At 41.0% G+C, this 24,687-nt stretch overlaps 1 protein-coding gene across 1 annotated transcript in view; it reads left to right on the forward strand.

Moving 5' to 3' along the window:
- Positions 1–24,687, forward strand: part of LOC103903045 (colorectal mutant cancer protein) — a 159,957-nt gene that overhangs the window by 124,748 nt on the left and 10,522 nt on the right. Inside the window, exons 10-15 of the mRNA XM_009284174.2 lie at positions 824–964; positions 2,151–2,251; positions 4,873–5,056; positions 12,888–13,122; positions 19,280–19,486; positions 20,453–20,550. Of these exons, the coding sequence (XP_009282449.1) occupies positions 824–964; positions 2,151–2,251; positions 4,873–5,056; positions 12,888–13,122; positions 19,280–19,486; positions 20,453–20,550 (966 nt within the window). The remainder of the gene's footprint in view (positions 1–823; positions 965–2,150; positions 2,252–4,872; positions 5,057–12,887; positions 13,123–19,279; positions 19,487–20,452; positions 20,551–24,687) is intronic.

Here is a 24,687-nt window from a genome sequence, read left to right on the forward strand (position 1 = left end):
CTCTCGGGTGGATCCCATCCGGCCCCATAGACTTGTGAGTGTCCAGCTGGCGTAGCAGGTCGTAGCAGCACTGCTTCCTCTTGGATTACGGGGGGTACATCCTCCTCGCCGTCCCCGTATTCCAGCTCAGGGGGCTGAGTACCCTGAGGATAACTGGTCTGCCTGTTAAAGACTGAGGCAAAGAAGGCATTGAGTACCTCAGCCTTTTCCTCATCCTCAGTGGCAATGTTCCCCCCCACATTCAATAAAGGATGGAGATTCTCCTTGGCTCTCTTCTTGTCATTAATATATTTGTAAAAACATTTTTTGTTGTCTTTAACGCCAGATTGCGTTCTAGCTGGGCTTTTGCCTTTCTCATTTCCTCTCTGCACGACCTAACGAGATCCCTGTACTCTTCTTGAGTCGCCTGCCCCTTCTTCCACAAGCGGTAAACGCTCCTCTCCTTTTTTAGTCCCAGCAAAAGCTCCCCGAGAAATTACTATCCTCTTGACTCTTGATATGGGACACAGAACTGATAGATTTTGCCATCTTCATTAAAAACCTTGTGTAGACCAAATGGTATTTGTTGTTCTAAATTATGATTGTTCCAGAGTTTTCAGTTCAGTGTCTGCAAGCTAAGCTTGAAGGTTGCAAATTACTTCCTTTCCTACAGCCGTATTGACTCTTGATATGGGACACAGAACTGATAGATTTTGCCATCTTCATTAAAAACCTTGTGTAGACCAAATGGTATTTGTTGTTCTAAATTATGATTGTTCCAGAGTTTTCAGGGCAGTGTCTGCAAGCTAAGCTTGAAGGTTGCAAATTACTTCCTTTCCTACAGCCGTATTGAGCACTTGAAATCCCAGAATGACTTGCTGACAATAACACTGGAAGAGTGCAAAAGCAATGCCGAGAGGATGAGCATGCTTGTTGGGAAGTACGAGTCCAATGCCACAGCCCTCAGGCTTGCATTGCAGTACAGGTATGTACCTATGCAGAGGGTGTCTCAGCCAGAAAAAGGGGAAGTGGGGGAGACTTGAGCGTGAAATTGTTGGTGTGCCATAGTAGTACTGTTTCTTTTTGTTTCCTCCCTGAAAAAATGCCCCTTTGGTTGAACGACTTAAACTTAAAACTCTTAAACTACAGAACTGAAGTTATTGATACAAGTGTATTTCAACTCTAGTTCACCAGCAGTAGTGAACTTGATCTAATAGAAATATACAGATCTATCTTTTAATTTTTAAATACTGAATTAACATTTGAATTAGGGGTTGTGTGTAGGCTCGAACTGCCTCTGCTGTATCCAGTCTTAAGATACAGATTCTCTGTATTAGGCTGGCACGTTCCACAAGACCAGTGGACCAAAGAGTAGTAGTGTACTTCACATAATTCAGAGTGTCTTTATATTACATCAGTTGGAATTGTGGATTAATTGCTTGGTATTTGGTTACAAGTATCTAAATTTGCTTGAAACTGTATGTAAAAAGATGGTGTCGTTTAACTTCAACTGCAACTAATTTGGAGCAGGCAGTTCTGGTCTTCAGACAAATTGTGTGCCTTTTGAAGAATGTATTCTGTTACTATCAGCCTTGAGCAAATTACAAGGGAATGTGAATTGCAAATAGGTATATTAATGTGTATATTTTCAAAAACATTAGAGTGCAACAGGAATGAGTGACTCACAACTGTATTTAGAAGCTGTTGGGTTGTAAGGAGGAAAATCTTAGCCAGGACAGACCAACAAGTATTTTTCTTTTCTTCTTACTCTACTTTGTATAGTATAGTTATATAGCGGAGTATAGAATACTGTATTTTGTATAATAAGAAGGCGTGAAAAAAGTTCTCAAAGGGATCATGTCAACCACCATTCCTATTGTTGACTGTTTCAAACATGCTTCTGGAGCTCACTTCACGTCAGGTCATTCTCTTCTGTTTTAACTTGAGGCCAACCTGGGACCATCATAAGGAAGGGGAGACTGTTGAATGCTTGTGATAGAAGCTGTGTGTTATGTCATTTAATATCCCTGCTGCTAGACAAGGAGTAGGGAATCATGCAGTTCATCAGCTATGTCTTTTTTTTTTTGTTGCTGTTGCAGGTATTCTTACCCTCTAAATTGCAGATATATTTTGTGTGATTTTTGTTTTCTGTGGTTTGTTTTCTCTTTCAGTGAACAGTGCATAGAAGCATATGAGCTGCTGTTGGCATTGGCAGAAAGTGAGCAGAGTCTCATTCTTGGGCAGTTCAGAGCTGCAGGTGTTGGTTCTGTTGGTAAGATGTCAATGAATCACTTTATTTAAATTTTTTTTTTGCATGTCAGTTAACATTAGAGTTAGTGGTAATGGTGAATCATCTCATGACCCATCACTTAAGAATGCTCTCCAGTCTTTTCTTGTTTTTAACTAATGAAATCATTTTACACACCCAAAAAATAGGGGAAAAGAAAAAGAGAGACTGGAATTAAATCATAAAATTCACCAGCAATTTAAATTAACCTGTGTATTACTATCACAAGGGGATGCCTATTCTGGCAGTGGTGAGGCTGCTACAGGCATGCAACTGTACGGAGTGGAATTGTTAAACAATACTCATGAGCGTATGTGGCTTAGGGCCATACAGCTGTGGTAATTGCAAGTAGAGATTTCATTTGAACCAGCAACATTGATCCCCATAGAAGTTGAGTATTGTCTATGAAAAACTGGGATTAAGACAATACAAAGGTAGCATTGAGTAGTTACCAAAAAACCCCCCAAAAATGGCTCTAGTTTCTCACCCCACATTTTACCTTTGCTCTGAAATTTTAAAACATTCTATCTTACATTTTTACTGTGTTGTTGGGGATATTAGCCTATATGTTCTGGGGTTTTCTTGTTTTGTGGATAGTTAATCTTGTGGTTAGGTGGTGTTTTTTAAAATGCTGCTCGCTAAGTAGTGGAATGAGATACTATCATAGGCACAGTTCAGAAGTTTTTGGAGCTTGATGTTGCTGCTGGCTCCACTTTGCTGATAGAAAGGGGTGTTTACACAATGAACGTTAATCTGGGTTTTATAGCCCAGTTCCTTTTACTGATAGGAGAAGGTAGCTGTAGTAGTCTTCCAGTAGAAAGAAGGAAAACCTTCAGAGAGAAAAGAATAGCTCTTCGTGCTGTGCTGAGGCGCGGTAACTGCCTGGTTGAGATAGTATTACAGCGCTAGCTTCTCAGGAATCACTGAAATGTAAACGGAAGGCTTTTAGAGACAGAGTGACCATCTGGCTTTAGAGCCACAGGACTGGCATGGTCAGCTTCTTATTTCAGATGACTAGATGCACTCAGCCCACAGTCACTGTGCTGCTAACCATGCCCCTTATTTTGTATCTTTTCCAGTGCTAGAAGCAGGCCCTTGTGTACCTGTCTTGGCCTGTACAGGGTGTGCCATACACTAAACATTAGAGTGGATGTCTGAGATTTTCATCCACCTTTCTTCCAGACTCTGGTCATTCCTTTCTGCGGTGTGCTAGGGAGCTTTCCCTGCTGGCAGAGATCAGTGGCCAGCAAAAGTGAATTTAGTCTTGGACTTTCTATTCACGTAGGTGGCAGAAAGAAATCTTAGAAGGGAGAAATACTTTGTGTTTGAGTAGGGTTTCATCTCACATGCATTTTATGAAAGAGAGTGTGGTTTAGTTCTTATATAGGTGTCTGTCTACAGCTCTTAATTATGGTATTATCAGTTACAGCCCTGTGATAGAAATAGTGCCAATTTACCATTACATAACACAGCTTGGAGGAAGTTGTGTTTGGTTTATGTGCCTTTACTTCACCGTGAAATTTGATTAAAACACCTAGATAAAATAGCAGATTTTTGGTTTGAAGATAAGTCAAGTTTTATATCAACATCTGTGAGTGGAAAATTCATGGGAGTTGCTTCTGCATCACTTAGAGCTGAGCATATCCAGCTGCTCTTAACAGAACATTCTCCCTTCCTTTCTTCCACATTAATGTTATTTCTAGTGCATGCACTACACTTAGCAAGTGTGAGGTATGGGTAATTGGCCTTTGACTCGAATAAGGGTGAAATGAAAATCTGACATAGAGCAAACTGGGGTTTTTTTAATGCTCTCTGACATCTTTGCATTGTATTTGGTAAAGTATGAATATATTGTAGCTTTGTTCAGACTTTCAGTGTAGCCGCTAATGTGTCTCACTTTAATGACTTTACTCCAACTGGAGTTAGAGGACTATAAGAATCGCAACAGTGGTGGTTTCTGTCCTGCCTCTGCTGAAGGGATGGCTTACCAGCTGCATAGATGCTGCATAACCACTAGAAATTACAGCAAATGAATAAACACCAGTGCTAGTTTTCTTTTGGTTTAGTATGCATGACTGTAAACTCTGAAAGGCTGCTTCTAAGCAGTAAGGCAATTCTTGCAGCTGGAAAGGTAACCTGTAAGAAGGTGTTTCTGGCAAACCATTAGGCTTGAGATAAAGATGCTTGTGAGAAGCAGCACTGGAAATGACCGCACTGTGAAACAGTACTGGACTGATTGGGGTAAGAGTTGTAATTTAGGCTGAGGCTTTTGCAGTGTATTATTAATTTGAGCATCCTAACCTAACCTTAATGCACTTAGGATGCCCTTACAAACAGACAAGCTAGCTAAGATAAAACATCACTTAAGACATGTACCCAGAGCAACAAGTACCTAGAGCTTGTGGCTGGCAGGGAGGTGCATTCAGGCCAGTAGCCCAGTTACCACTGATGCTCACACAGAAGCGAAGTTGCTTTTACACCACAGATTGGTAATTTATTGTCATCGTCTTGGTATAAACTGAGAGTGTGTAGAAGCATCTCTACTCTTGCCTTAATTTCTATCACCTCCTCAAAGCTCTGAAACAGATTGTTTGCTTGAAAACTAGGGGACCAGACAGGTGATGAAAACATCACCCAGATGCTTAAGAGAGCTCATGACTGCAGGAAGACAGCTGAGAACGCAGCAAAAGCCTTGCTGATGAAACTAGATGGGAGCTGCGGGGGAGCCTATGCAATCACTGGCTGTAGCGTGCAACCCTGGGAAAGCCTGTCATCCAACAGTCACACAAGGTAACTGCAACTCGTCTGCTCCTCTAATGCCCAAGTGTTTGATTTCAGACCAAAAGTTATGTTGTACTGTATTTACTGAACTAAGTGCAAAGGTCCTGTACATGGGTCAGGGCAATCCCAAGCACAAATACAGGCTGGGCGGAGAATGGATTGAGAGCAGCCCTGAGGAGAAGGACCTGGCCTGGGGGTGTTAGTTGATGGGGAGACTCAACATGACCCGGCAATGTGCACTTGCAGCCCAGAAAGCCAACCATACCCTGGGCTGCATCAAAAGAAGCGTGGCCAGCAGGTCGAGGGAGGTGATTCTCCACCTGTGCTCTGCTCTTGTGAGACCCCACCTCAAGTACTGCGTCCAGCTCTGGGGCCCCCAACATAAGAAGGACATGGACCTGTTGGAGAGAGTCCAGTGGAGGGCGATGAAGATGATCAGAGGGCTGGAACACCTCCCTTTCAATACTTATAAGGGCTTATAAGAAAGATGGAGAGAGACATTTTACCAGGGCCTGTAGTGATAGGACAGGGGGGCAACGGTTTTAAATTGAAAGAGGGTAAGTTTAGATTGGACATAAGGAAGACTTTTTTTACGATGAGGGTGGTGAGGCGCTGGAACAGGTTGCCCAGAGAAGCTGTGGATGCCCCATCCCTGGACGTGTTCAAGGCCAGGTTGGATGGGGCTTTCAGCAACCTGACCTAGTGAAAGGTGTCCCTGCCCATGGCAGGGGGGTTGGAACTGCATGATCTTTGAGGTCCCTTCCAACCGAAACCATTCTATAATTCTATGAACTACCTCCCTCACCTCAGTCCACTGGCTTCTTTACTTTGATTTATAAGTCACCATGCCTCAGTGGTCTAATTGTCTTTAGACTTTGAGCAACACCAGCCAAGAAGGGTTTTGTATAAATTTGTTGCAAATGGGTGACTCTGAACTTTGATCTTCCTCATAAAGGGCAAAACCATTATGTTTGTTTTACATCAGTGACTTTCTTGCTGTTTTACTAGAACTCAAATCACGTACCTCTTATTCATATCTATTGTATGCAGACAGCACAGACGTATGGAGAACCTGAGATCAGAAGTATGCTTCCATCAGTGTTTTGGAGTGCTCAAGAATTGTTTTCTAAATGTTGCAAATCCAGCCATTTTGTTTTAAACCATTTCCTCTCCGTTCTCATTCTCCTTTGCCCCCCTCCAAATTCTTCTTTCCCGTGCTATTCTTTCGCGTGTGGAGTGGCAAATGAACATGATGACAGACAGAGTGGATTCTTCCAGGAAAGGCTGGATATTGCAGTTTTTCTGAAGACCTATAAAATAATGAAACTTAAATGAGCTATTATTGCAGAAGTGTTCCAATTCAAATACATCTGCTAGCAACTTCATTTTGAGTCATTGCCTGCTTGCAGTGTAATTGTACTCTGTGCAGTGAATATGTGTGCTTGTGTATGGATACGAATTTGGCAAGCACGCTGGATAAATATAGATGAATATTTTTCTTTTTAAAAGTTATTTTGGTTTCTCAGATTCACTCTAAAACTTCATTTTAATTCAGTTTTTGAGCCAGTTCTTTATTCAAATGCTGTCATTTTTTGACACTTTTAGAAGTTTATTTTAGTACTATATCACTCCCTCTTCTTGCTGATGCGTCCTTCAAAGGATCTTATTTCCTGCCATGTGACTAGCATGGAATAGCTAAAAAGTGAGCAAAAAGGTAACCTGAGGGAACAGGGTCCAAATGTGAGGTAAATTTTAACGTTTTGTTCAAAGAATTTTTATGTTGCACTTTCGGTCCAAGAAAGCTGTATCTTTATTCAGAAATTAATGTGGCAGCATCTGCGCTAGTAACACATTGATCACTCATTGTACCAAAAGTATTTACTGGCCTTGGAAAGAAGTTATACAAAGCTGTTTCAAATACTTGACTTGCCTCAGTCTGCATGCGCTTATGCCAAATCTACACCTGCCTGTGAGCACGTTGTAAGTGGCCACACATAGCAACACCTCTACCTAGGCTGAGCTTGTTTTCCATCCTATTATTTGAAAGGGTCTTTTTCAGTTGTTTCTAACTACCTCAGTGTTTTTCTTCCTTGTGAGATACCTGGTATGTAGTCAAGGCGTAATTTTTTTTTCTTGAAAACAACTTAGATATTTTCAAGTATTGATGGGGGGGGAAATTGGCGGGGGGGTGGGAGGTGTTCCTGGTTTAGTGTTTGTTCTCCTAGCCTTTCACTGATAGTGTTTGGTAGAAATATAGTCGCTACAGTCCTTGCTGCTTTGAACATCATTTTTGCTTTTTTGAGGGGGAGGATAAGGGAGGGAGGTATGTGTGTTTGGGGAGGAAAATAATCTCTCATGCTCATTGTTTACCATGAACTTTTGGTGGTCAGCTGGCAATGTGTGTATGTCTGCACATAACATGTTGACTGAGTAGATAAAGTTTCAGCGGAGTATGGTTAAAATGGCATAGGATTTCAAATTTCATCAGTATAAACTGTGTCATGAAATGTAAAAGTACAAATGTAAATGCTTCTGTGTGCAAGAGAGATGTTTTAGCTTGAGTCGTTATCATTGTAGGATAATTTTTTCTGGTGTGGAGCAAGATATTGTACTGAATAAGGTAACCATTATTACCTGCTTTGATATATGTAGAACATGAGAGAGAAAGGCTTCTCTCGCTCACCCAAAAGGCACACGGCAAGTCAGGAACTTGTCATATGGACATCCTGATCTGATCATCACTTATACATTGTCGTCCCTCTCTCCCCCCCCATGCCCAATGTAATTTGTCTTTGTGTTAAACATACGTATCAGTGAAAATATTTCTAAAACTTTAACTTCTCCATGAAATACAAATCTTCTCTTCTTTCCTTCTGTTGTGTTCAAGTGATATGTGGTAGAGGTGTTTTCAGATTTCTCCTTCCTGTGGACCCTGTCTCAAAATAGAGGCATCCCCCCTTCAGCTTACAGACACATGACGCTGTGTCAGCCTGTAGATGGAAAATCTGTATTGGTTCAAAAGGCACACATTTTTCTATATTTATATCAGTAGATGTTCCATCTCAGGTTTAAAAAATTGAAGATCTTGTCTTTAACTTTTCCTCTCCCTATCATTCTGGATCCTTTTTGTTTCTCTCCAGGGACCCTATTCCTCATTTTTGAAATGAGGAATATCCTGCCTATATTGCCAGCTCTCTCAACCCATTCATGCATGCTCCCTTGTCACTTGGCTTCCTGCTGCTCTAGACAGAAGTCCCATTGCCGCAGACCTCCAGCCCTCTATGATTCTTTGATGTTCATGGTTTCCATTTCCTTTCCTCTTCCATTACAATAGCAATCCAAGCAGAGATAGGAAAGCAGACTGCAGATTTCTAGCTGTTCCTGCAGGCTTAATGTTTTTGATTTGTCTTAAAGAACTTGGCAGTCTGTAAAACTGGGGAGTAGAACAAGCCCACATCACTAGTGAGTGCTGTGTGAATCACCATTTGGGGACCACTGCACTGAAATGAAAACATTTTTACATTACGTGGTTCAAACATACTCCGAATCTGCAAGACTTTTGCCATAGCTGTTTTAGTGTTGCAGGCTTTTAGTTGCAGATATGTATTGCTACCTTTTCCCTTTGAAACCAACTGAGTAAAGAGGTAGTGGGATGATGAAAACTCTCCTTTGCTGAGACTTGTGACAAATGAGTAGTTCTCCCTGTTGTTCGAAATCCTGTTGAATAGGGACTTATAATGGAATTGTTGACCCATCTTTAGCTTTGGCATTTCAAATGAGATTCTGAATGTCAAATCGCTGACCATATTACTGAGAATAAATGCTTGGTGAGCCACTAGTGACAAGTGGTTAAAGACTGTAAGAGGGAGCAACTGAAATGAAAAGAAATGAAATGCGATGAAGGAGCATCACAGAGGTTGTTACTGGTGAAGTGAATAAAAATAATAGCAAGCATCTCAACTCATTTGGCTGACAGCAGCACAATAATGTTGCCAATTCATTTTTTTAAAATAGAAATGTCTGCAGTGTAGTTGGAAGTCATAATTATTTTAATGGACAGAAGCTAACTATAGAACATATATTGCCAACAAGGTTTGACTGATTGCACCTTAAAAAGAAGGAAACAAAAGAGAAGGACTCCATTTGTAACACTGACAGAAAACGGTGGATTTTATTCCCTGCAGTGCTAGTAAGCCCAACCTTACACCTGAATTCATGGGGGAAAGATCTGGTCTCTTATATGCAAAGGGAATTACTTGCAGTATTATGCAGTGTCACAAAATATCTGAACTCAGCCAACTGTAGGACTATATTTCTCATCAGAATCACCTCAGATTTCAGATAAGTAGCTGACAGACATGATTATCTAGGCTGAAGTGTGCAAATAAGTTATTCAGAAATATCCCAACAGATATCTTAATGTTATTTATATAACACTTCATTGCTGGACTGAACTAGTCTCAGAAGGAAGCAGGGTAGTTACACCAAAGGTTCTGATTTTAGCCAATGTTTGTCTTTTGGCTGGTTGGAGTGTTTTTCAGTTTCTCAGGACGTTACTATCTTTTGGCATTGTGCTGTTTCAGATCTCAAGCCACAACGTTCACCTAGAAGATGGTTGGCCCGTGTATACTGTGTATCAAATGCATGCTTTAAAGTGTAAGGTTGCATGCAGACATTGAAGCAAATTTTGTGGATTCAGTTCTGACAGCATTATTTTAGTTCTATAAACTTTTGTATTATCCGCACCGCTGCTGAATTGCAGATTTATTTATTGACCTGATTTTTAACACATGAACTGAAGCTTATACAGGGTTTCATGGACAAAATTTTGTAGTGTACAGAAGTTACTCACACAGAGGCACTGTTGGAAGCCTCATTTATATCCTTCCACTGCATTTGACACACACACATGTGCATGCGAACACACACATGCATGCCAGCAAGTAAAACTGCACGTTATACTATACCAACCTGTGTATTTTCCACAGGCTGTATATGAAAATTAATTTGACATTGTCCAGGCATGACATCATTGTAAAAGACTTGAGGGATGAAGCGAGTGGGAAGAACACTTCTCTTTGCTTGTTCTGAATACAACAGCAATTATAATGAGCAGATTGATGCTGTATTCCCTCCAGGTGTGATGAAATTGTGATCCTTTCTCTATCTTTACCTACATGCTTGAGAAATGAGAAACTGCACGTCTTTTGCAACAGTTTTGTGTGTTTTTTGGATGGATGCATTATACTACATATGCGTTCTGTCGGTCTGTTTTCCTTTGTCCTGATTGCTGTTAGAAGGGAGAGCAATATCTGAAATTCAGGATCATATGCTCACCAGCTGTAGGCCTTTAAATAGAGCAGCAATGGACTAGCATTATGACTGCAGAGAGCTGTATGGTGGGGCTTTTGGGGGAACACACCCTGGCAGAGCTGTGCTGTGGGAATTCAGAAACACTGCAGTGTTGTTTCTGTCCCTCATAATGCAGCCTCATTTTTGCAACAGTCCAAAGTGGTCTTTGTACCCTGGCTTTCTGCAGCCCATACTGCTTCCAGTCTTCTGAGTGGGGGCTTGCTGCTAAATGGGCGGGAGAGGGAAGGTTCTTGTCCCTTTGTGTGCTGGCTGAGACAGCTTCCTCGCTAAGCTCCCCTCACCTTCTTAAAAAAAAAAAAGGGGGGTGGGGGTGGAAACCAAGAAGAAGAGCAGCTTGCTAGCAATTCACCAGAGGAGCCAACTCAGCTGCAGACAGACAGGCAGGCAGGCAGCCAGGACTGAAGTAAAAGCAGCCTGAGTATCACTGGCAACAACCCAGACTGTCCTCCTCGGTTTGGACTGCTCTCCCCTAAAATATACGTGCATAGCCATGGATCTTTAAGGGCCAAAATCTGTGGACATCCAGTGGATACAAGGTCCAACACAACATAACAATAGACTTTAAGCATTTTTGCTCAGGTTTCATTCCCAGCAGGAGAGCTAAGTTTTCTTTCCTTTGCAAGCGAAAACTGAGATGAGCTCTTTGTGTCCCAAGATTTGAAGCCTGTGTAGGCTTTAAAAGCTGTCCTTCCTCCAACAACAGCTGTTTTACATTTAATCCAGAAAAGCTGTGCATTTGCTGTCTTTGGGTGTTGAGGAAAACTTGCAACATGACTTCAGTACAGAATTAAGTATTTCTCACATTGTCTATCCCCATGATTTTTGTATCAGTATCTACTTCAGAGAGGTATCTTTAGACTCAGTAAAGCAAGATTTATTAAGTGTTTTGAGGTTCTGTAATGAAGAACTAAGTATGAACAAAAATTTGTTTCAGCCTGAGAGGGTTTCTATGTAGTGTAGGTACGGGGTGTTTTTAGCTTTGCTGCAGATGGAAATGAATGAAAACAAAAGCAAAGACCAGTTTACACTTGTGGTAAATATGACACCTATTATCACTAAGAAAAGGGAGGAATAATGGGAAATTGACAGAGAACTATAGTAAAGAACTGTAATGCAGTATTTCATGAGAGGGAAGGATTTTAAGAAATCTTTGTAGACCTGCCAATTCTCCATCTCCTCCAAGGCTGTGCTTGGAATTTGTGGGAAGATTGGCAATTATTTGAGGCACTTAAAAATCAATGTAGCTTTAGCTGAAGTAGAACCAAAAGAAACGAGAAAGATCAAGACTATCTTGACAGGCTTCCCCTTTTTCATATTAGGACATCATCCTGACTCTCACAGCATGTAGCGGGTGGGGCTTTTTTTCTTCCTACAAAAATGTTGAGCAGCAGTGCAATTTGATACAGAAAGTGATTTATTCCCCTGCTGATAACTGAGATCATCTAGCATTCCAGACAAGCACAGTTAATGGATGACTTATCCCTCACCCGGCAGCTGATTACAGGACCTCAGGAGACAGCAGGCAGCTTTGAGTGAGGTTATAGAAACAACACGGCATTTTGTTTTCCTTTTAGTGTTATTGCAACTATATTCAGCCCTGGAATGCTATGGCTGTATCGGTCTCGGCCCCCTGCAGCACTGGCATGCATGTAGGTGGGTAGGCAGCATGGAGCCACCCTTGCTCTAAGGCATTAGTTCTCCCTTTCTGCGATCTCTGGGTAAACATTTGTGGGGCAGACTAAGGGGCAGTCATTTGTTTGACACCTGTAGATAGAAGTTCCATCAAGTCTGATGATGATTTCTTATTAAAAATCCTGCTAACTTATGGGTTGGTTTTAAACCCCTCCAGCCCTGGAGGAATGTCAGTGTACTGAGGAATACACCTTAACATGGATTGAAAGATGCTACATCCTGGCATCTGCCAGTGGAATTTTGCTCAGGTTGATTCCTACAAGTAACCATTAAAAATATCTGAGATGATAACTGGTATTGCCATAAGCAGAGATAAGTGAGGTCTGGGCTGATTCTTTTTTCTTAGCAGATGCTTCTTCCCAAAGAAGATGAAGACTCAGTGGCTGAGCAGCAGAGAGAAGCTTGCCCTGCTAGAGTATTGCTAAGAAATCTTAAGTAGCTTTTTTTTTTTTTTTAAATGAAAAAAGACTTGTTTCATAAGACACCATTCCAGAAAAAGTAATTCAGTTAATGTCACTAAATGTCTGGCTTTGCAGAGGAGTTGTCACATGATTCAATTTTCTCATGCAGCTTAGAGAATTAATTTCTTTTCTGAATTTGTCACACCCCTCTGCATCTTATGAACATTGCAACGTCCAGTCCACGCTACGTGTGTCCTTTCTATGAACTTTTAAGTAAGACTCAGATGTGTTGATGAAATATTGGGAGAGTGTTTGATGTAAAAATGTAGATTTTGTTCCACATGTTTTTTTAATACTGTTCTTTCTCTTTCCAGTACTACCAGCTCAACTGCAAGCAGTTGTGATACGGAATTTACAAAGGAGGATGAGCAGCGGCTGAAGGATTACATCCAGCAGTTGAAAAATGACAGGGCAGCAGTGAAACTGACAATGCTGGAGCTGGAAAGCATCCACATTGATCCCCTTAGTTATGACGTTAAACCTCGTGGAGACAGCCAGAGGCTAGATCTGGAAAATGCGGTCTTGATGCAGGAACTTATGGCAATGAAGGTATTTTATTTATATCCAACAGGCTATCTGCACTGCCGACAATGTCCCTGTGCTACAAAACATGCTCAGTCACACACATGGGAGGCTTTGATAGTGATCACTGGGTAACAAAGGGTAACTTTGTTGAAACAAATAATCAGGGCTGAAAATCCAGTAGTCAGAAAGTGACAGAAGGTGGTGCATTAACAGTGACGAGCTATGTGTGTTTTGAATTAGGCGAGGACTTCATCCGTGGCTCTACACTTGGAATGCTCTCCTTTACAAACCAGATGGTCTCTCTAAGAGAGATGGCAGCTGAGTTGCTTGAGGGTGACCAAAAGCATGATACAGCACTTCCCAAGAGTCAGTTCGTTACTTTACTTACAAGCTTGCAAATTTGCATCTTGAATATTTGTGGACTGTGAAGCAGAACAAATTTACCTCCTTTTAATATTGCCGTGGGAGGAGGAATGGTCTGTCAGAAGCTATCATCCCTAATGCTCTCCAGTGGTCAGTCACAAGTCCAGAGCTGTTCTAGGCACTGTGTTGCAATCTGTAGCTCAGTTCAGAGCCCGAGCAAAGAGCACAGTGTGTAATGACTTGCAGTAACAGAGGTTTTCGGAGAAAACTCTGGTCCCTCGGGACTGGTTTATAAGTTCAGTTCTAAAGATGTGATCTAGAAAAACTGACCTTTATTGACCAGGTATAGAGCTTATATCATTTTAAATCTGGCTTCTGTATTGACTTTGAGAGAGGTGGACGTATTAAAGGCAATACAAGTGCGTGTCTGCATTTAGAAATTGTCTGGTTTTGCTTCAGTTTAAATAAGTTTACTTTCTGCATGTTAGCAAGTCCTATTTTAGTCAACTAATGGGAGATACGTCAGATGATGGTATCAGGTGGGACAGCAAATCCTAATAGTTTCGTAAGCTGCTAAAGCTACAGATTGTTGTTCAGGTGTACTAGTGCTGGCTAACTGGTAGCTTAGTAATGATAATTATGTTCTTAGTGGTGCTGCCTTTCCATGATGACAAATACAGTTTTGCAGTAACGCATTCAATATTTGCAGTTCAGGAAAAAAGATTGCCTGATACCAATCAGAAGATTTAAAGCTATGTTAGTTGTTTGAATATACTGTGGTCAACAGCAATGGATTCCTCGTAATAAAAGCATGCAAGATGTACTGGAAGACATTTGTGGATAATCAGATATATATTTCAGATATCGCACTTCTTTCTCCTCTTTTGCATCCAGATCTTCCCTGAAATTTCTTTTACACCATTTTTACCTCTATCTTTAAGTTGATTGGTAAAGGCAAACTGCAGAGCTACCCCTTGTGATTAGTGCCCTTGCATTCCCTGACCTGGCAGGAACACCAACAGTTGCATATCATAATTTCTGGCACAGTTTCGAGTGCTGGTAATCCTTTTGTTCACTAAACAATCATCTAACTTGTTTTTGACATATGGTGTCCACTCATAACTTTTGGCTGGACCTAGCACATTGGGTTTTCACTGCAGGAATTGTCTCTAGAAGTAGAAGAACAAGAAGAAGAAGAAATCTTTCTTCTTGGTTGGTTTGTGTGCAGTGCATACTGGAATAGACACACATTTTACATAGGTGGCTGAAGTCACCTTCAGTCCTTTCTGGTACAGAGAAACTGACAGTACTGTTGTTCATTATAATTTGTTGTACTTTGCCAGAATTTACAACTGCAGGAAATCCCTAGGTTTCTGAAAGGGATATGGTGAAAATCAAGTTTGTCAAAGCTTGGAATGGATTTGTTGGTAAGTGCTCTCCTGTGACAGAAACTGAAAATTCCTGCCTTTCTTCTATGCATAAAGCATTACAAAAGGCATAGCTACACTCTGCGTGCTTTGGTCCCAAGAGAATGTGCTACCATATTAGCATCCATGGTTGTTGCTCAGGTCTGCATTACACCTTGCTCATATGTTCAGCAAGCTATGACATAGCTGAACCTAAGGGCAGGACTCATGGATGTCTTGGCTTTCTGAGTATATTTTTTGTATCTATTATTTGGAACATGTACCTCATACAGAATAGCATATGCATTTGCCTTCTTCTGAGACAACTGGAGAATTTAAATTTCCTTATGGTATTTTATTTAACTTGAAGCAGATGGAACTCATCTGTGCTGCAGAGGACTTCATCATGTGGCAGCTCTTAATTTGTTCCCTCCCTTCCACATTCTTAGCAAGGATGATACAGCTTGATGGAGCTACTCAAGGATTTCCTGCATTGCTGGGTCTTACTAACAGCTGCTGTCTTCCCGAAACTTGTATCTGTGTTGGAGTCTCTGCTGCAGCTTTTGGCACCTTTCATTTATGAATCCCAGTAAAAACTGATCACCGTATCAGTCATACTGCTTCTTGCATCTTTGTGTTACGCTGATAATGTTCTGAAAATGCCTTTACACCATTAGTTCATTCTTGATGAAAATGATCTATAAAAAGATGGTTTGGGGATGGTTTCTCTGTTGCCCCGTTCATTTTTTTTACTGATCCAGAGTGTAAGATGTAGTGGTCTGCTAGTTCTTCCATAAAATCCAATTCTTTGTTTCAGGCAATAATTAACCATGTTTTGAAATATATTCTCATCTGCGGTTTGTCATCATTCAGCGGTCTTGCTTTGAGGTCAGTTGTCATGCCCCAGTTAGCAAGGAGATTACTTCTGATGGGTGTAAATAATTCTTGGTTTACAGCCTTTCTGCATTTCAAAGGACTTAATCTAGATAAGAAGTCTCAGCTTTCTACACTGATAATTTTTCCTCTTTTGTGTACAGGTGGTAATGATAATGTTCATAATGTGCTTTGAGACTACAGTCTCTTGTGGAAAATGTTAAGAATCCTGTTGTCCACCTTTGTTACAGCATTTCATGCTCTTATAGATGTATACAGTAAAATACAGTTAACTAGAGCATGGCATTTATCTGCTCTGATATTTATTTTACTTCTGAAGGCTGATATATTCCACCTCGTGTACTGTGATCCTCCTGGAGTCCCTTTTCATGACTTTTAGAACTTTTTGCCACATAAGAGTCCTTGCTGTTTTATTCTGCTGATGTGACTACATCCAACGCAAATTCTGATTTTGAGGATGCTGTAGTGTTTCTGATTATATTGTGTCAGGAGTGTTTGATTTTCATTCAAGTTTTCACCCAAATTCAGAATTACAATACAACTGCAGGTACAAAATATTCCTCAATATTCAATTAATTAGTCCTGAAATGACTGCTAGATTTGGTGCTTGAAGCTTGTGAATTTGCATGGGTTGTGTAAGTCTTCTGCAATCAACTGGAAGAGTGACCACTTGCTAACTCCTCCTTCAGGGTTTCATTTTGTAAATGCCACTTGTGCTTTAGGCTCACACTCTGAAGAAGCAGATAGATTAAACTGCAAAATGTTTCACCAGCATCCTGTAATTAGAAAAAAAGAGGATAGTAAATACACAAAGGTGATGTTGTCATTGAAATGAAATTTAGACACTATCTTTAGAAAACATATTTTCATGGAAAAAAAATTACTGCATATATAAAGACTAAGTAACTCTCTAAGTAAACCTGAGCTACGTGAATTTTCCTGCGTGAAATGTTACTGTTGCCACCCTGCCTCACAGATTGTATGTGTCCATGCCAGAATCCTCAACTGTGGTTTTAATTTTTAACTTCAACCTTTCTATTCCTCCCTGTTCCTTCCCTGGAAGCCTCTGTAAGACACTGGCTGACAGTTCTTCCACTTTTCCCCTGCTTTGTCTTTGCTTCTCTACTTCAAAGTCACATTGTCTTGACATGAGAAAACTAAAGTATGGGGTGTGCTTTTGGAGTCCATGATATGCCTTCTGGGACAGGATGCAAACTTGTGAATTCATATATGATGAAGACAGTAAGCTTAGGTCATCAACAAAGGAGTTAATCATTGATCCTCAAATTTATTTTGAGCTAGGATATGTAGTACAAACAAACATCTGGTCTTTAAGCTAAAACTTTTAAGTGATGGGAAAAATCAGTTCCACAGATTCATTGTTGCAGAGGTTAAATTCACCTTTTTCTTTTAAAAAATAAACGTTCCTTATTTCTAGGCTGAATTTGCCTAGCTTCAACTTCCAGCCTGGAAAAGTCTTGTCATGACCCTCCCACATAGATAGAGCCCTCTGTCAAGAGTATCTTCTACTCACATAAGTGCCAAAATACTCTGCTCAAATTACTTCTCAGACTTCACTAAGCAGGCTAAGTCGATTAATGGCTTTAGAAGTAGAGGCTTAAGAGGCTAAATGCATACACTTAAGTATACCAGACAATCCAGTTCAACTCCTATAACTAAATTTCCCCATCATTATTTATCAGTATCATTTACATTTTTACTGTTGACAAAGGAAATTAATGGTAAGTTTGCCTAACAACTAAATTTCTGTAAACCGCATTGAATGAAACTGATTGTGCTTCCAACCTTCAGTTCACAAACAAGTAGATGAATAAATTAATGATTTTAAAGCTCATACAAACCTTTCCAAGCCTGAGGGTTTTTAGGGTATGGATTTTATTTTTGCATGGTTGGTGATTCTGAATAAGCCAGTGATTACCTGTGATTACTATATGCTGGTTGTAACTGTGCTACACCTGTGTGCACTGCTTATACTTAATCCAGACAGCAAATTTTTGGTAGGAACGTAGATTCTCTTCTACAGAAAAAGTTAGTCTAAATATGTGCCAAGATTTGTGTTTGTATAATCTTTGTTAATAATGGATATAATACGAAGAGCATTATTTTTGAAGGATAAGGTAAGAAGCCTCTGATATTTTTGTGACTAGAATATGGTTTTTTGTTTAAAAATAATAATTTAAAAAATAGTGATTTGTTCCTAGGCTGGCCACACAACAAGAAACTTCTGTCTTTCAGAGATGTTTGCACAGTGAACAAGTCTAGAACTGAACAGTAATACAGAAAATGGCTGCATGAACTCAGTATTCACCCATGAGGTGACCTAGGGCACGGCAAGCTCAACAGTGAGAACATGATTCTGGGTTGGGTTTTTTTGTTTTGGCGGTCTTTTTTTTGTTTGATGGTGTTTCTTTAACACATGATGTAAATTATGATTTAGGACTATCTCTGTAAATGTTTTGTGGATGCCGGGTTTTCCTGGGTTCGGAAAATAACTAGACATTTTGTGGAAGGAACTTTTCTGAAGTGTTGTTAAACACAAAGAGCCTTCTGGTTCAGGATACCTGTCAGCTGCTTTTCATGGGAGGCTGGAAGCAAGTGCTGAATGAAGGGTCACTGCACTCATGCCTTGTTCTGGCACTTCTGCCCAGCCACTGTCAGAGCAGATGTTAAAGCAGAGGCCTGTCCCCAAATAGCAGTAGCTGTGCTACAATAGTTGACAGCTCTGTTATAAATATCAGAGTGGCAGAAGAATTACACACAAGAACTAGCTCTCAGAATTGAGCTTCTTTCTATGAAGTACCAGTGTCCGTCCTCTGTGAATCATATTTATGGAAGAATATAAGCGAGTGCAATTTTGTCAACCTCCAGTTGTGTATAGTTGGGATTCTGGCCATCTAGAGGAGGGAAATTAAAAATTGATATCAGACGGTGCCATACCCAGTTGCCCTTTTTGACTAACTTAATCTACCACAGAGGCTGGTATTATGAGGCAGGAATATGTGATCTGTGTTTGCTGTCCTAGTCCCTCAAACCTATTCCACTGTAATGAGATAAACCAACTCTAACTTTTACATATCAGTAAGAAACTGGAATCTGGCATTTAGGGAGCTGTTTGACGAGAAAGTCAGACACTCCTGTTTTTAGGGCAATGGTCTCTGAAGGGCAAGATAGAAGCAAAGAAATGTCAGCAGCTGTGGCAACCTTCTCAGATCCCTGATACTCTACTTTGGGCACCACGTTAGCTGCTCTGTTGCCTCTCAGTTTATTTTTGAGGCTGATTAAGGGGTGGCACAGCTCATTGTACTCACTTAGTCTCAAGATACTCTGGTCTTTTGACAAATATACTATGTGATTATGAAAAGCCTTCTGGATGCTGATAGTGTTCTCCATGGAAGGAACACTCAAGTAATAGGAGTGGGTAAAAACCTTGTTTAACCTCGTCTTCCTTTAGGTATGTAGTCCCATGAAGCAGCATGCTGATAATGTTTCTTCAACAGGAGGAGATGGCAGAGCTCAAGGCACAGCTTTACCTGCTAGAGAAGGAGAAGAAGGCATTGGAATTGAAACTGAGCACTCGAGAGGCCCAGGAGCAGGCCTACCTCGTCCATATTGAGCACTTGAAGTCTGAAGTGGAAGAGCAAAAAGAGCAGAGAATGAGGTCTCTCAGCTCAACCAGCAGTGGAAGCAAAGACAAATTGGGCAAGGTCAGGAGTCAAACAAGTTTCCAAAATTGGCATAAACACAATTTATTGTACCCCTCCCCTCCCTATAGCAGTCTTTAGCATGTTAAACATTCTCCTCTTTTATCTATATGTACGTCTTTTCTCTCTTCTCCAGTTGTTAGGTGGTTCTTTCCATGCTGAGACTTATGAGGACTTTGCAGAATTACTGTTAAGCCTGGGCTAAAATAAGGTCATTTTGGGGAGGAGTACAACAAAGCCATTCTTGCCAAACATACAAGCTACTGTGGTTGAACATGTTGTGTCTTGCCTATTGCCACTCACTGGAAACAGTGGAAGAGAGTCTAAGCAAAACACCATCCTCCGCCTACTCCAAACACAAAATATGAGATAATAAAGCTCATTTCTATGAAGCAGTTAGAGCATTGTAATGACAGTCTTTTTTTCCAAGTCAGTTTGTAATGATTTGAGAATGAAGACTTTTCCTCCCTTAGTATAATGCAAAATACACAGATTTCTGCATTTACATTAATAATTTGCATGAAGAAATAGTGATACCTAGAAAAACTTTAATTCTGTTATTTTAGTGTTGTGTCCCCAGAAAACCGCAGTAATATGTTTAAAAGCAGAATCCAGAGCTAGTATATAACTGTCTTTCTTGTTTGTTTCTGGCAAAGCATCATCTGATCCAGTGCTGCTTTGTTTCAAGTGTGGTGTCAAAAGTAATATAAGGCACCAGCAGTTATGCACATTATAGCAGAATTCTGCAAATCCGTGAGCTGTGTGGTGGTTTAGGAAACATCTAGAAGGATTTGTGAAGTGTTAATCGGTTAGTCCATTTTTTGGTATGTTGATACACTGCCATGTTGTGACATTGTGATGTTTATTTCACCTCCATTTTAAAAGTAGCTGCGAACAAAGAGGTTTTCAGAGTTTTCCCATTGAGATGGTAAGTAACTTCAAATTAGATGGCCTTTCCTCATTTCTCAGGAATGCAGTGATGGCACCGCAACACCGTTAACACTAGCTGAGCTGAGACCGTACAACGAGAGCGAACTGACTGCTGAACTGACAAACGCACTCAGGCGGTAAGCAGCTTCATTCACCAGAGATACGACTTGTTCTGTAGGTCCAGGGCGAGGTTTAGTTCTAAGCTTTCACTCTTACCCTCAAGCGATTTTAAGAGTGATCACAGATTTTTTCCTGCGAGAAGGAACAGGATTGAAGTTCTTCTAACCTTCCCCTCTCTTTTGCTGTTGTTCTTCAGCGATGGAAGTCCTCACATGGTGCTCAGCTCCATTCTCCTTGAGGTTCTCTAAAATTCAGATTAACTGTATCCCTAAGAAGCCCTCAAAATGTCACGAATGTCCATATTCAGGCAAGAATATGAGACACAAAACAGTGACATGACTTGCTTGAAGGCATGCAGAAAACCTGTAGTGAAGACAGGATTTGAAGTGTGATCTTTGGTTAAGAAGGTTGGTCGCAGATTAGAACTTGGGTAGGAGTTACAGGAGCGGGACTGGCAGTGATTTTGATGACTCAGATGCTGCATTTGCCTCCCAAGTATGTAAGCAGACCACAGTTCAATTACGAATTACACTGTTGTGTGAAGCATTAGCTTTCGAACGAGAGAGAAAATTGATGTCTTGACAAACTGCTTTTATCAACAGCCAGGTTTTAAGCCAAAACTTTCAGTATGGTTATACATTAACTAGATATTTGTTTGTGCAGCAGTTTTCGCTGGACCAGCAATGTGGTAAACTTCATGCCAAAGATATTCACTGTTTCAATCGTTGTTTCAGTATTTGTTCCACCTTTTCTAAGACATGGCTTAGATATTAGATCTAATATCTAATCTGGTCATTGTATTTAGAACCTGTCCAAAATGCTACTAAGAATTTTGGCTGGGAAGAGTCTATTTCGCTTTTCTGGTGTTTGCACCCTTTTTAACAGTGGAATGTCCTCTCAGGCAGCTATGGTGTTTCATTCCTGAAGTGCTTTTTTCATAGGTGCAACTTGTCGTGTGCCTAGGGACACTTAAGCCTGAAAGGCATTATGTAAAAATGTAAGATCGTTACCACTGCAGAATCAATACATCTCATACCGTTTGCTTAATAGTCTGGCAGTTGCTGAGTATTTAGTTTGTGTGATGCAGGAAACAAAATTCTGTGGTTAAAATAATCAGAACTGTCACTTGTGTGTGGGTGGATAAAACCCATCAACAAAGTCGTTTGCATAAACATTGCGTAGAGACATTGGCTTCCCCCATATCCCCCCCACTCCAGTCCCGGTGTGAGCAGCTCCACTGGCATTTTCTGTCTTCACTCAAGCTGCAGCTTTTTCCTGTTCTTGTTACTTGCTCCTGGATTTCCAGAAGATGCCAGTGACCTTAGTTAGCGGAGGTTTGAGTATAGTCATGAAATGCGGTTTGCTGACAACACAGAGAAAAAAACTTTGCTTTAGCTGCTAGTCCTTAAGTTGATTAGCATGGATTTCCAGCCAGGGGCCTAGCAAGTACAGTTTGTCAGGCAGAAATGGGGAAGAAAAATAATTGGATTAAACTGTAAATAAATTTTGGAGTGAAGACTCTCTGTGTAATGGAAATACGACTGTACTAAATGTGATTGCTACTGCCACTAGGGCTCAAGCACAGTTCCCGCGAGCTGTGTGGACAGGGTATTTTTCTCCCTAATCAGTGTGCCAGCCAAATCAGGCTGAATGCTTAGTCTCCTTGTCCTGAAGTCTTCTCTCTGAAAGTTGGTAGAAGGTCTGTCTAGCACATGGAGAAAGCTTACTGCAACCTGTTTAGCCACAGCTATGCTAAAAAATACCAGCAGTTGGTAACTGCTGTCCTGGATAAACGGAGCCTCAGATAACACAATGGAATTTATACCATCATGGATCCACAAAAGAGTTTTAAAAATAACCAAAGTGCATTTTCCTGTCTGCAAGTGCTACAACAATGCAGAATGGTCTGAAGTGACTGTGATATCTTTAGGGACAAAGTGGATTTAACTGTTTGCACTTAGCATGTGCCAATCCCTCAATGCTCTTCCCTCTTGTATGGGAAAACAAGTGCTGGCAGTATGTGTGAACCCGGAGAGATCCTGGTGGCTCTCCCTAGCACCCTCCTCACCCACCAAAGAAGTAGGACCAGAATTCAAAATAAAATATATTTTGCCCAGTAGCTGTGTTTGCTGAGGGGCAGGAGGGAGATATGAAACAAGTGAATATTGCACACTGAATCTGTGGTCTAGAGGCAATATTTAAATGCCCATGTTCAGGAGTATTTCAGTGCTGGTTGCAATTAGTGAAAAAAAAAAAAATCCATTTGCTTTTGAGTCTTTCTGTTTGTCAGAGAATGTGATATCAATCAGCAGCCCTGCTTGCTGCCCCCTCCCCATCCTGTCTTCACAGAGACAAAAGCCCTGGCAGCTCCCCCCTCTGCTGCTTTCCCATTCTGTCCTTCTGTTGCTGCAAAACTGTCAGGTTCTTCTCAGTTAATTGAAATAGAGTGAAACCCAAATAAAACAGCAGGATGTAGTTACGGTTTGGATTTTGGTGTGGTTTGGAAGCATTTATTTGTTCAGAGTCTGCAAATGGCTTTGCAGCAGAACAGTCTCATCCACAGAGGTAGCCTATCTTCTCTCTGCAGATGTTGATTTTCTCGTAAATCTGGAATCCAGCAGTCTGTTGTGAAGCTCCCCGAGTTGTCATTGGTAGTGCCCATCAGCAGAAATTCAAGGCAGGAACCACTTCATTTATTGTTTTATAACATATTTGTTCTAGTAGGACTCAGGGTTTCCCATAGCAGTGTTCAGCATTAAAACCCATCTTAAGGGCTTTCCGCAGAAATCGCTTTTCCTTTCCATGACCACTATGCTAACTAGTAGAAATGTAAATTATCTGCAAGTTTCATGTTGTAAAAGTTACATCTAGGTTACCAAATTTCTGGTATCGCAGGCTAAGGCCACTAATTTAGGGACATGCCCTGTTCCAGCCAAGCATAAATACATTCTGCCAGAGTCTTTAGCAATTTTGCTTTCCCCTCTCTACTTTCTTGATGGAATGATGGAATGTTTCAATAGACATGAAGCCTCTTGAGTTTGACATATCCATAAATGAGCTTGTTGGCAGGAAATACTTCATTCTTGGGAGGGCAAAATCATGGCAGTGACTATGTCCTGACACAATGTCAGCCAGAGGTAAATCAAGCCACCTTCCTTTATTTTAAATTTCCACAAACTTCATGTGGCGACATCTTAGTTTGGCATGTTTTCAAGGGCCACCCTTATTTTCATGGTAGCAGGATTCAGGAGTAGGTAGAAGCATCTCTGAAATTCAGACCTGTCTTGACCATCAGTAAGCCAAAGTCTTGGAAATGAAAAGAGAAACACCTAGAACGCATCATATTGTAATGATTCAGATTTAAAATGGCTCTTAAGAATTGAATCAGTAAAATCCTCTTTCTGTTTGGCCAAAGTACAGGATGAACATACAGTAGATAAAAGTGGGGGGAAGAAGGCGGGGGTTGGTATTCAGGACCTACTGATGAGTTTTTCTAGTGCATCATTGGCTGCTTTTTGTCAGTTACATTTGCTTATTTCTGTTCTCTTATTATCATGTCCATTAATGGGGAGATACGCAACTCTGAAACATTTGAAAGCCAGAGACTGGCATGGATTGCAGTCATTGCAAATTTGGGGGATCTCTGTGGTTTTTATGACTGTGCAGTCTCCTGCTGTGGTTTCCCTTGGCTGCTTGAGGGGTTCAGGCGGCATGGCCGTCTCTGGAAATCCCCCCCGGGGAGCCCCACTGAGAGAAACCTTCTCACAAGAAGAGAACTGACTCATGGTGATATAAGGGACAGATTCCTCAGAAGTGCCTCGGGTGGCTATTTTTTCTACATGCATCACAGATAACCGTCATTTTTCTTTTTCTCTATTTTTGACATGGAATAAGTAGTTCTCCTTACCACTGCGTGGTTATCTGAGCTGCTGAGCTGCTGTTCACTTGGATATAATCGTCACAGGGAGCTCCAAATAGCTCCAGGTCTGGAGAGCTTCCAGGCTGGGCTGGCAAAGCTGGGTGGGAGGTTTGAGCAGTGAGTGCAGCAGGCACGCTGCTGCCTCCCTCCAGGCCTGTTCTCCTTTTTTGCTGCCAAACTGTTGTTTCCAGGACCACACCTGGCCTGCCTCCCCACTGCTGGTGGTGTAACACAT

This window comes from Aptenodytes forsteri, unplaced genomic scaffold (assembly GCF_000699145.1).
Source record: "Aptenodytes forsteri isolate BGI_AS27 unplaced genomic scaffold, ASM69914v1 Scaffold69, whole genome shotgun sequence".
Classification (NCBI taxonomy): Eukaryota; Metazoa; Chordata; class Aves; order Sphenisciformes; family Spheniscidae; genus Aptenodytes; species Aptenodytes forsteri.